The 13,342-nt window shown below is 46.0% G+C and overlaps 1 protein-coding gene across 1 annotated transcript in view; it reads left to right on the forward strand.

Moving 5' to 3' along the window:
• Positions 1-12,228: 12,228 nt before the first annotated feature.
• Positions 12,229-13,342, forward strand: part of LOC111156991 (phosphatidylethanolamine binding protein 4) — a 208,142-nt gene continuing 207,028 nt past the window's right edge. The window contains exon 1 of the mRNA XM_022518188.1: positions 12,229-12,495. Coding sequence (XP_022373896.1) covers positions 12,229-12,495 — 267 coding nt within the window. The remainder of the gene's footprint in view (positions 12,496-13,342) is intronic.

Consider the following 13,342-nt stretch of genomic DNA (forward strand, 5'->3'; position numbering starts at 1 on the left):
CTTCTCTTTCTAGCATGAGATGAGTTATCTGGTGCTGGTTCCCCTCCTGTCTTTGGTTCCTGTTGCTGTGGGCAGGCACCTACTGCACGTGGACCCTGCTCAGGTCCATCTGCTTGACCATGAGCCCACCAACGCTGCGTCCCCCTTGTCCTGACACCACTCTCCAGGTTTCTTTACCTGCTCACTCATTACGTCCATGGGTCCCCTAGGGCTTGTCTGTGTTCCCTCAACTGTCCAGGGTTTAGGGAACAAATCCCTACCTGCCGTCAGCCTAGATGCCGCTCTCAACCATTCTGAGTTTACTACGTTTTTTCCATGTCCTCCCAAGCTTCCTGGGCCATGGAAAGCCAGCCTGTAGGCCTCTTGCTCTTGTACTTTCAGGGTTTCTCTTAGCCTGGCCCTCCGTTTCCACTGGGAGAAAGCCAGGGTGCCGAGCACTCTTCAGAGACTCCTCACTGGGTGTCTATGAACATCACCTTCAAATCTCTGGGGAGAAGTCTGTCCTTTTGTGATCCCAAACTTTGTGCCCTCCATGATTTTGTCTATAGCCACTGGTTTGTAAAGTTTCTTTTTAATACAAAACAAAATAAAAATAACTTCTTTCTCAAAAATCTGGCTCTTGAAAATCAAGTGTTTTTGTCATTCAGGCTCTGTCTCTCCAATATGGCAAAACATGCCTTGAAACTCAAAACCGAGGGACCGCTTTCTTGTTGCATCCTCCCTACCCTATCTGTAAAGCGATGAATGCCTTTGAGCTAAGGATGAATGATGAGCTCCGGGAAAGTAGGAGAAACCAGGAGTTACTTTCAATTAAAAACAAAACAAAACAAACAAAAACAATCAATTGATGTTAAATAAAATATCCGGGTATCTTAGAAACCATTTTCTCATAAAATCACCTGGGTCTAATATGTGTCCAGAATGTAATTCTTTGATATATTTTCAATTTTCCATTATTATTTGTTTCTTTGCATTTTTTGGTTTTTTTTTTTGTAAATTTGAATGTCTTTGTATATTCTGAAAAGTGATCAGTTTTATCAGTGCTTTCAAATTGATTAGCATAGTGTTATTATACATGTTCTCATAATTTAAAATACTTCAATATCCATGATTATGTCCCTTTCTCTCCTTTTTTTTTTTTAGAGAGGGAGGGAGGAAGAGTGAGAGTGTGCCTGTGGGGTGGGTAAGGGGCAGAGGAAGAGGGAGAGAGAGAATCTTTTTTTTTTTTTTTAAGATTTTATTTTATTTATTTGACAGAGATCACAGTAGGCAGAGAGGCAGGCAGAGGACAGAGAGAGAGAGGGAGAAGCAGGCTCCCCGCTGAGCAGAGAGCCCAATGCGGGGCTCGATCCTAGGACCCTGAGACCATGACCTGAGCCGAAGGCGGAGGTCTTAACCCACTGTGCCACCCAGGTGCCCCAGAGAGAGAATCTTAAGCGGGCTCCACGCCCAGCAAAGAGTTGGACATGGAGCTCAATCTAATGACCTTGAGATCATGACCTGAGCCAAAATCAAGAGCTAGAAACTTAACCAACTGAGCCACCCAGGGACCCCTACCTTTCCTTACATTATTGGTCATTTCTCTTTGACCTGCATCTGTCAGGGTTCAGTTGCAGAAATACAGTCCTTCTAACTGGGGTAAGCAGAAAGGAAACCATGTCAGTGTGGAAAATAACTTACAGAATCACTGGGGAGACTGAAGAAGCAGGCTTAAGGTTGAACTCTCAAGGGCGACTTCCAAAGACACAGGTGCATCTTAGGGAATCCCGAATATGTACCCTATTTCCCTGCATGCCATCTTTGAGCACTTTGTAAGAATCATCTCAGTAATATCTCACAAAACCCCAGAAGGAAGGACAAAAACAAAACATTGAGTCACCGGTCTCCATGGCCACAAATGGCCAAAAGCCAGGGAGCCAAGACCTGACATTACCTTCCAACTGCGAGGTTACCATGGGTCAGGACAGAGTTGGGGTGGGCTACCCACTCTCGGTACCCCTGCAGGCAAGTACCTAAGACCTGAAGAGTCAGGTACAGCCAGTAACTAATAACCAGAATTCTGGACTAATCTGATCGTGAGATCGAATTATTTTCTTGGTAGGAGATCCTTGATTTAATTCTGCCCTAGAAAGATGATATATGGTCCCAGGATATGGTCGATTGATGCTGTGCCTGGAGTGAGAAGTGGAGGGAGAATTTGTTAGGGCAGGATGCAACCAGGGAGGAGAAAAAGGAAGCATTTGTCAGTGGCCCTGACATCCTTTCTCCCATCTCCTCCTCCCCCACAAGTAGTTCGGAGGGTGAACAGTGGATTCCTAAACTAGAAGCCTGGCAGCGTCCCCATCATCTTCATACGGAGACCTGGGAATGGATGGCCTGGCTTGGATCCTCCATCCAAGCCACACACAAAGGTTTACCATGCCCCACTAGCTGCTAGACACTGGGGCTCCCAGGTGTGTGTGGTGCTAGCCTCCCCCACTCCAGGCCTGTCCAGAAATGCATCCTTAGCCTTACAGCACTGGCGCATTTCAAACTTGTAGCCTCTTGAGTAACAGAGTCAAGTTCCCTTGCTTTTTTTTTTTTTTTAATTTTTATTTATTTATTTGACAGAGAGAGAGGGATCACAAGTAGGCAGAGAGGTGGGGAGGGGGGGGAAGCAGGCTCCCTGCTGAGCAGAGAGCCCGATGTGGGGCTCGATCCCAGGACTCTGGGATCATGACCTGAGCCGAAGGCAGAGGCTTAACCCACTGAGCCACCCAGGCGCCCCAAGTTTCCTTGCTTTAATTCTTAAAATGAACTCCTCATCTCTCATGCTGTCCTTACCCCACATTGTGCATCAGTTCACCAGGTTTTTAAGGAAACAAACAAGTTCATGTTTATGCTATCATGCCCTCTTCCTCCCAGCCTTCACCTGTCCAGTTTGCTGAAGAAAGGTAATTTCTTTGGCCTGTTTTCATTTGCTTTTATTTTATTTCATTTCATTTTTTAAAGATTTTATTTACTTGAGAGAGAGAGGGCAAGCAAGCACAAGCAGGTGAGGAGTAGAGAGAGAGGGAGAAACAGACTCCCTGCTGAGCAGGGAGCTGGATGTGGGACTCGATCCTAGGACTCTAGGATCATGAGCTGAGCTGAAGGCAGACACTTAACCGACTGAGCCCTCCAGGCATCCCCATTTGCTTTTTTTTAAAGATATTTATTTATTTATTTATTTGAGAGAGAGAGCATGAGCAGGGGGAGAGGCAGAGGGGGAGGGAAAGAGAGAGAATCTCAAGCAGATTCCGTGCTGAGTGTGGAGCCTAATGCAGGCTCAATCCCACAACCCCGAGATCATGACCTGAGCCAAAACAAGAGTTGGACACTTAATCAATGGAGACACCCAGGTGCCCCGATTTTTTAATTAAAATAAAATATAGTACTTGGGGCCCCTGGGTGACTCAGTTGCTGAGCGTCTGCCTTCAGCTCAGGTCATGATCCCAGGGTCCTGGATGGAGCCCCACATCAGGCTCCCTGCTCAGCGAGGAGACTTCTTCTCCCTCTCTCACTCGCCCTGCTTGTGTTCCCTCTCTCACTGTGTGTCTCTCTGCCAAATAAATAAACAAAAATCTTTAAAATCAAAAACAAAAACAGGGGCACCTGGGTGGCTCAGTAGGTTAAAGCCTCTGCCTTTGGCTCAGGTCATGATCTCAGGGTCCTGGGATGGAGCCCCACATCCGGCTCTCTGCTCAGCGGGGAGCCTGCTTCCCTCTCTCTCTCTCTGCCTGTCTCTCTGCCTACTTGTGATCTCTGTCCGTGAAATAAATAAGTAAACTCTTAAAAAAAAAAAAAAAAGCAGCACTCTACCGGGTTCATTTTATTTATTTATTTATTTATTTATTTATTTATTTTAATGCTTTTTAAAATGAATCTCTGCACCTAATGGGGTCTCAAACTCACAACCCTGAGATCAAGAGTCTATGCTCTACCAGCTGAGCCAGGCAGGTGCCCCCCAGCCTGTTTTCATATTTAAAGTTCTTTCCAGGTTCTTATCATGTTTCCTATATTTCCAGCTGCCTTTTTTTCCTAGACCTTTGCAGGTTCCTCCTGTTCTTCGTGAGGGATGAACCCCCACACGATGCCCCAGGTGAGAACAACATGGCTTCTTTGTGCCTCTGCTCAGCGGACAAAAGGAAAGGGCAGTGAGTGTACTTTCTCAGCTGAGCAGCCCAGCAGGGCTGAAGCTGACTGTCAGGGGTAATCAGTCTTCTGAAGCCTAGTGCAAGGATGAGTTTAAAAAAACAAGCCACAGCAAAACTAAAGCCCATGCAGTGTATTTGCATCATCTCAGAGTACTTCCCCCCAAACGTTTAAGAATTACAAGGAAGAAAATTGCGGGGTTGCAGTGGAGAATCCTGGACCCAGTGACCAAGGTCAGTATCTCCAGTAATAGATCAGCAACATGATGCACTGGGAAGAGCAGGCCATCTCCGGGGTCTCCTTCCCAAGAATGTGTGACCTCTACTGAACAATGAGAGAGCACTCTCCAAAGTATCTGATTAGTATGCTTCAAAAATGTCAAAGTCATGAAAGACCAGGAAAGAGTGCGCATCTCAGTCCTTTGCAGCTGCTCTAACAGAATACCGAAGCTTACAAACAAGCTTGCTTGTAAACAGCAGACCTGTATTTCTCACAGTCCCTCAGGCAGGGAAGTCTGAGATCAAGTTGCCCGCAGATTGGGGGTCTGGTGAGAGCCACTTTCTGGTTCATAATGGACCCCATCTCTCTGGTGTTCACGTGGTGGAGGGGGTGAGAAAGCTCTCCCAGGACGTCTCCGCAGGACACTAATCTCATTTAGAGGGTTCCATCCCCCGGGCCTACGCATCTCCCAAAAGCCCCAGCTCCAAATACATTGGAGATTAAGCTTCAACACATGGATTTTGGGGAGAGACCAATATTTAGTCTATAGCACAGAAGAGCTATAAGAGACCGGTCCTAACTAAGGAGACACGACAGCTAAATACAGTGTGGGACCCTGGAGTGGATCCTGGAAGAGAAAAGGGGCGTTAGTGGAAAAATTCATGAAATCCAAATAAATTCTGTAGTTTAATGAGTAGTATAGTAGTAAGGTGAATTTCTTCATTTTGATCATTGTTCTTTGGCCACACAAGATATTAGTCAACATTAGGGGAAGCTGGGCGCAAGTTGTACAGAAGAGTCTCTGTGTTATTTTTGTAACTTCTAAGTATAAAATTAACTAGCAACAAACAAACAAACAAAATCCGACAAACTCACAGGAATGAGTTGAGCAGCGGGATCCCAGAGCTTTCCTTTCCTTGGTATTTTTCTCCATCTGGGAGGGCACCCTGATTGGTGAGTAGGGCTTGACTCCTTCATCAGCCACGGAGGGCAAAGCTCCAGGAGGTGTCATCCCTTCATATCCTCAGTTCCTGACACAAATAGGCACTCCAAGATTTGTTGAATGAATGAATGAATGAATGAACGAACGAGGTCCTGGTTTCCTGGAAACAGATTGGCCTTCGCTATGAGAATCTTCAGAGTAACTGTAACTGTTAACATCTCTAACCAGTGTGGTGCCTGAGGAATCTGGGTGAGGAGCTGGAGTGGGATACAGATGGTTTTGAGTAAATCTCCAGGTGGTGCCATCTCTGGGCTCCTTTGAACGGTTTGAGGTGCTTGTGCTCATCTGAAGGGCATTGGAGAGGCAGTCGAAGTACTCCCAAGAAATTTGTATTCACAATCTCTTCCTGTGGTAGGCACCTGCCCCCACCCGTTTCTGCTGGCTTACTGGTCTTTTTCTGATTTGATTTGATTTGTAAGACCTCTTCATGAATTTTGCATGCTGAGCCTTTATTGGCTATATGCAACACAAGATTTTATATATCTGGGGTCTCTTGATGAAAAAAAGGTTTTTTTCTTTAAAACGTAGTCAATCTATCACTTTTTTTCCCTATAATTCAGGTCTCTTCTATCATATTTCCTTCCCCACCTAAGGTCATAAAGTTACTCTCTTATATAGTCTTCCAAAGGCTTAAAAATTTCTATTTTGATATTTCTTTTTTTAAATCTCCCTGAAATTTGTTCTGTGTAAAGTATGGTGTCATGTCTCATTTTCTTTTGTCACATGGAAATTCAGTTGCCCTGTCACCATTTATTGGATGCTTGTCCTTTCTCCACTGACATCAAACGTCACTTCTGTCATGTAAAGATCTTTGTGTAAGCTAATGAGATTACTGAGTGTCTGTAATGGAAAATTGTTTGCAGCACACTCTTCTAGGCTTTCTGTGATTCTGCCTCTTTCATTGACCTGCGCTATTTTACAACTCCATAAATTGTAGATAGCTACAAACAATGCAGAATAATTCTTGTCTCTAAATGGATAAATCAGTTCAGTGTGATGAAGGTTCAACTGACTTCCTTCTCCTTCTGTGGAAGAAGCAAGTTTTGCTGTCATTTGCATATTCATGCCAACATTCTTGACCTATCAGTGTGTCTGTCCATTCTTTGGATTGCCCTTTGAACTGGTTGTAAGATCTTACCAGTTCCCTCATTAACAATGAATAACAATAAAATTGTAAGATGTGTGTACTTTACGTCTGCTTGAAAGTGATAATTTTACCTAATTTGGAATTTATCCCGGGACACCTGTGTGGCTCAGTCGGTTAAGCATCTGCCTTTGGCACAGGTCATGATCCCAGGGTCCTAGAATTGAGCCCCACGTTGGGCACCCTGCTCAGCATAGAAGTCTGCTTCTCTCTCTCCCTCTGCCCTGCTTTTGCTCTCTCTGTCTTTCTATCAAATAAATAAAGGAAATATTTTTAAAAATTTATCCCTTAGCAGTCATATACCAAGGACATACAGCTTTGAGCAAACCCAAAGGGAAAGGATTACTAGGTAGCAGTTATTCACTTATGTAAGCTCTTCCCATGTGAGCATAAGCAGTTATAGTGCGCTCCAACTGACAGCTGTTCAGAGCCTTTCTCAGGAACTCAGCCCTGCGGACAGAGGCAGACTTGTGTGTGTGACAGTGCTCTGGCAGGCCGGGGGAAAACCAAACAGGACACATTCTCGGAAATGGATCCTCTGTAGTTCAAGGAAACTTTCCAATACCATAATGGTGGTATAATCAACACTGAGCATCTGGAAATGAGGGCCCCTGACTCAGCAGAGCAAAAGACATGAGCTTTCCAGAAGCTTCCATGTGTCTGCTGATTCTTCAACAAATGTTCAGAGTGCCTACAAAGGATGGCCCTCAGTGCTAAAATGCAATAAATAAAGAAATAAGTCTCTTTGATCTACTTGAAACTAATCACCTAACTCCAAAGGTGGAGTTTACCCCATAGACCCTCCATGAGATCTCCATGAAATATACAGTATGATAGAATATCTATGTATCTTTAGATCTATAGGTAAAGATACATTCATATGTTCTTATGATATCTATCTATCTATCTATCTATCTATCATCTATCTATCTACCTATCATCTAGCTATCTTCTCTCTATCTTAAGCAGAGTCTTAATGTAGAAAATATATATCTGTATCTATATATATATTAGAAATAGAAAATATCTATCTATCTATCTACTGATATCTATTGATATCCATCTATTGATAGATAGATACAGATATATACCCTAAGCAGAGTCCTAATGTAGAAAATAGATCAATACTCCTGGTTGGAGCTCCCTACCACCCCTCCAATTCCCCAAATTTCCTGAAGACCTCTAAAAAAACACAAGTTAAAACCCACTGATCCAAATCCATCCTTGTGTTGAGAATGGAATCCCTCTTACAGTGGCCCTGATAGGGCATTGTGGGTCCTGTCTAAGCATTTTGCTGATAGGTCCCTGTGGTTTTCTGGTGGCCTAGTAGGGGCCTGGTCATCCCATCCCTGTGGACCATAGGCTAGAAACCTGCATCTGGCTGGCCTGATCCATTTCTCCTGTGGAGCCACGGAGGACAAGTCTTCCCCTAACCCTTCTACCTGAATCCATGTGGGCTTGCTTTGGGAAATAATCACACACAGAGATGCCACCTATGAAATGGGGCAGGTCACATGAGTTCCCAAAAGATCCACCTTGATCTTTTCCTTACAAAGCCCCCTCCCCAGATAAGCAACCTGGACAAGACCCAGGAGAAGAGGAAGGTAAGAAGGCCCAGGAGGACCACCCTGATTTCTTCCCCCTGAGGTCTCAAATGACATTCCCAGCGAAGAGCTAGAGCCTGGCCTTATCCCAGGCCTGCTCCTTATTCCTTGGCTGATGTCTGCGAACACTGAAATGCAGGCCAGGCTTCTGGCAGTTCCCTGGACTCACTTGCAGTCAGTGGTTTGGGGTTTAACGACTTGGCTTCCTTCACTCCTCCGCAGGGCTGGGCTACAGCGTTCAGCCCTCCAACCAAGCGGCCGCTCGGAAGTGATGGATGGGTGCAAGGCTTGCTGGAGAGACGCCTTGGAGGCCCCAGCCATGAGTGCTGAGCCAGGGGCAGGTATGAGGCCTGTAGGGAGTCTGATCTGACGAGACTCTACAGGGAAACGATCAGATGTCAGCGGCTGGGGCTCAGGCAGGCTAGAAGGACATGAGGCATGAATTCCAGACCCCCTCAAAGAAAAAAAGGATGAGCTAAGTAAGCAGCCCTGGAGATTCATTGAATTACCCTCTCCACTGTGCACTCTTCCTCAGTCCTGGTCTTATTTCCTCTCAGTGTCCTTACTATTTGGACTATTTTCTTATAGCTCTTATCACTGGCTGGTTTCACTGTTGGTTAAGTAAATACCTATTTTTCCCACTAAATTGTGGGGGCCAACATTGTGTTGTATCTCTCCTAGCAGAAATCCCCAGAGCTCAAACAAAACACTTTTTTGTACATGGTTGGGCCCAGTGGATGTCCCACAGGGACCTAATAAAATCATCTCCAAACCCACTGTAAACCCCTTTATCTCCCCTAACTGCAGGTCGGTAGAGAGGCAAAGATGATCTAACCTCAGGACCCCAGTGAAGGTCTATCCACTGAATGGCTTAGTGAATGGGATGACACATGGAGCAAAGCGTCAAAGACGGAGGGTCCAAAATGTCCTGTGACCACTACACTTTGGGTGAACTGAGAAGAGAGAAGAGCTTGTTGCCGTATGGGGACATTTGCATCAACAAGCCTTTGGACTGACATTGGGAGATGTAAATGGCCCAGGACATCCTAGTGAGGATAGTAAAACGCGGAATTTGTAATCAGACGGGTTTGGGCTGGGATCCGGCTCTTCCACTTAAGACGTGACACCAAGCTCCAGCTGTAGAGTGGGAATAATAGAGCCCACCTCGTAGGGCTACGGGGAGGATTAAATGAGATGGTACTGGTTATAAGCTCATATGCGGCTTGGTACACAGTCAGCGCTCAGTCCATGTCATCGGAATGGGCGCGGTGACCCAAGGCATCCGAGGCTGCAGACAGAGGGGAAAAAGCCATCCATGTCCAGTTCTGCCTTTCTGCTGAGTGGTGCAGGAGAGAGCGGGGACATCTGAACTCATGTGACATTACAACATCTGTTTGCCCTGCAGCTTCTTCTTAAAGCTTTCCTGGGATGTGGAACCAAGAAAGTTCAAAAGCCTCAGTTTAGAACAGCAAGATGAAGGAGGTTGACCCTGGCTAAGCCAACAGATCTCGTGGCCCCTCTGTGGACCTAGAACGACTGCTTTATGGGGATTGTCTGGAAGAGACACTCTTACTGAAATGTTACTGATTGGCCTCTCTCCAGCTGCCACCTTGCAGTTGTTTTTTTTTTTTAAGATTTTATTTATTATCTGATAGAGAGAGATCACAAGTAGGCAGAGAGGCAGGCAGAGAGAGAGGAGGAAGCAGGCTCCCTGCTGAGCAGAGAGCCCGATGCAGGGCTCGATCCCAAGACCCTGAGATCATGACCTGAGCCGAAGGCAGCGGCTTAACCCACTGAGCCACCCAGGCGCCCCACCTTGCAGTTTTGATGAAACGTGTTTCTGTTTGTTCTCATCAGATTTACAATGTTTCCTGGTTGAAGGGGGGAAAGTTAGAAGTAAGTATACTAAGAGTCAAGAACTGTGCTTCCCCTTCCCCCCTCATCTGTGTGACAACCATGACACATGTATTATTGCGTCCACTCTAAGGAAAAAGGCTGAGAGGGTAAGAAGCTTGACCAAGGTGGTAGGTCCACACTTCAGACCCAATGCCCATGCTCTGCCTCAGGAAGAGGAGCCCCCTTCGCCTTGCTCCGCAGTCTGTTCTCTCCTCCCACAGGCTCTTTGGGCCAGAAATGTTGATGCCAGTGTGTAGGGTCTCTACCATGACCTTGTTAATCTCACAGAAGTGCAAACTGAGAAATGGGTTAGTTTGTGGGGCCTGTTGGAGAGCAGATAAGTGTAAAAATCACATCTTCTTTAAGCAAAAGAACCACCCCCCCCTCAAGCATGCCCTGTTTTCCCCACCTGCATGCTCTCCCCAACCCCATCCCGTTTGGTCACTTGTGCTCAGAGCTCCAGCAATTCCATCCTGCTCTAGTCTACCAACGACTGGGGCCCTTCCACACCTCTGTGCCTTTGCTTGTGGGATGCCTTTCTCCTGTTTCTCTTTCAAAGACTTCCCTGGTTATCACTCCTATAAGATGGCTTCTGTCTTCATTGCACCGTGGGATTTTACTTTACACAGGTGACCGAGTGATGACACAGAAAGGTCAATGTCATTGAAAGAATTTATTACTTAACGTTTCCCAGAGAAATGGGCATACCATATACCTCCTAGGAAAGCACTGAAGTCAATCAGGAGGCAGAGGGATGCAGAGGGTTGAGGGAAATGCCCATCCCAGAGCATTTATTGTGTTTTCCATGGAAAGGAAGGGGTGAAGCAGGGAAACAGCTAAGGATGGGCTAGTTGGAATAAAGTCAGCATGCTCTGGGTGGTGTAGGGCAGGGGGGTACAGGTTCGGTGGATGATGGCTGGATAAAAAGGTTGTTGGGGGGTATGGACTCAAGGTTGTTGGTTTGCATATGAAAGGAGCATTCTAAGGTGAGTTGCCCATGATTCCTAAGAAGCAGCTAGCCCTGGAAGGGCAGGGAGCTCTCTCCCAGCCAGCAAGGCCCTCAAGACATCAAACCATCATAAAATGAATAAAATAAAATAAAACACACAATTAAAACAGTTTCCTCTTTGCTCCGGGGATGCTTACACCGCTGACCTCTGCACATTGTGGGCAGTTTTGTCATGGTAGTTTGTTTTGATCCCTATGCCCGTTGCTCAGCTGTGGGCTCATCGGAAGCAGGGTCTAAACCTTGTTCATGTTTGTACCTTCAGCATCTGGCAAATACCTGTCACCAATATATGTTTAAAACAGTGATTCTCAGGCCTGGTTGGTCATTGGAATCCCATGAGAAGCATGCTTAAAATACTGATGTCGGGGCTTCTGGGTGGCTCAGTCGATTGGGCATCTAAATCTTGATCTCAGCTCAGGTCTTGATCTCAGGGTTGTGAGCTCAGGCTCCACACTGAGCTCCACACAGGGCATGGAGCCTACTATAAACAGATAAATTAAATAAATAAATAAATAAATAAATAAATAAAATAAATTTTAAAAACTGATCTCTAGACCTTACCCTGAGAGATTCTGACTTAATTTATCTGGGATGTCTGGATTTCCACTGACTCCTTGAATTTCCTGGGATGAATTTTCCAGAAAGAAATCAAGGTTGTGATCCCAGATGTGGTCATTTAAAACAGCAGGAAATCCAAGTCCGGAAAACCAGGGACTTGCCCTGGGCCCAATCACCTGTTACAGGAACTTCAACTGCCCATTTTGGTAGAACGTCAGCTGCTGAAAACAGTCTCCCCAGTCTTGGCAGATCCTGGGCTTGAACAAATGTTGCTTCTCTGCATTCTTCTCAGGCTCCAGGCCATACTCGTTGGAGAAGGGGCTCTTGCTTCACCCCAGGTAAGCTTCCCAATCCTACCTCTCTCCTCTCGGTGTCGATGTGAGTTTTGCTCGACGCTGTTTATCTCTTTCTGGGACTCTGGTCTCAATGGTTTCTCTCTTCATTCTTCCACAGCCTTCTCTTTGTGCATCCCTGGTGCCTCTTCTCCCTGTCTTAAAGTCTATCTTGAAAGGTAGGAAGAATGGTAAGAGAACCGTCTCTGTGATTTCTGCTTTTCACCTTAGAATCCTTGGAAGAGGGAATGCCAGAAAACCTACCCATTCTTCTTTACCTATTCTTACCCATGCTGCATCTTAGCTCCTCCCTGGAACTTCCTGGAACTTTCTCCAACTGCCTCCCCAACGGCCAACTGCTGCCTCCTCTCCTGGCACTCCAGGAACCTCCCTTAAAACTCCCATACTCTCAACACTGGCAGACCCTGATTGCCTTAAGGGCCCAAACTGTGGGGCACCCTGGAGGGAACTTGTTGCCCACCTTGTCCAGCCCAGAAAACTGCCAAGATTTCTCACCTTCCTGCAGCCACCACCCAACAGCTCCCACAGTGCTCTGGGTAAGTAAGTGATAAGGGCTCTTCTCCCTGGTTGGTGGGAGGCAGGGACTTTCCGTCAGGAACAGCCAGACAGAGAGACAGAGGGAATGAGAAGTTCTCAGGGACAAGAACTGTGGCCTGGAGAATTTAAGATAATTTGTGCTTAGGGTATATTTCTAATTTCTTAACCCTCATTTGACTTGAGGCCATTACTCATGGCATTTCTACATGTTTGTGTCTGAGCATCATGCACCTCTCTAACTTTCCTAGAAAGGGCTCCTTGACACATTTCTCACTGGTGGAGTCCTGGACTGGGATTACCATTACTGATTTCAGTTCAGAGCGGCCTTACTTCTAACAAACTTAAGAAGTTTCATTCCTTTGTTGGGGCCCTGATTTCTCCCTCCAAAGAAGAAGAATTCTTATTTCCTCCCATGTGTAGACCTGTAGACAGAACCAGAGATTAGATCTGTGAATGAAAGGAGTGGAGGGGGAGGGCAATGGGCAGCTCTCATGGGCTCTACATTCAATGCTCACCTCCATGAGGACAGACAGAATAGTCAGCCCTCTGAGGATGACAGAGCAGCAATGAACCTGGGAAACACCCCTGTTTCATAGCTTATCTGGGCCTTCCCATTCTGTGGATGAAGTGAGTCAGTAAATACATCATCTGGCTGAGGCAGTGAGTTGATTAGGTCAATAATTGGTTGCTGAGACCAATAAGCTGGACTCCCAGAAAGAAGACCTTGTGTCCTTGGAGTGAAGTTGCTCAAGCCCCCAGCTTTCGGCTGGAGGTCTAGCAGAACCCTTGGATAAAATGAGTGGTTGGCTCAGGAACCAGGGCTGGCTTTATCTCATAGACACTCTT

This window comes from Enhydra lutris, unplaced genomic scaffold (assembly GCF_002288905.1).
Source record: "Enhydra lutris kenyoni isolate GAN:26980312 unplaced genomic scaffold, ASM228890v2 scaffoldscaffold3, whole genome shotgun sequence".
Lineage (NCBI taxonomy): Eukaryota > Metazoa > Chordata > Mammalia > Carnivora > Mustelidae > Enhydra > Enhydra lutris.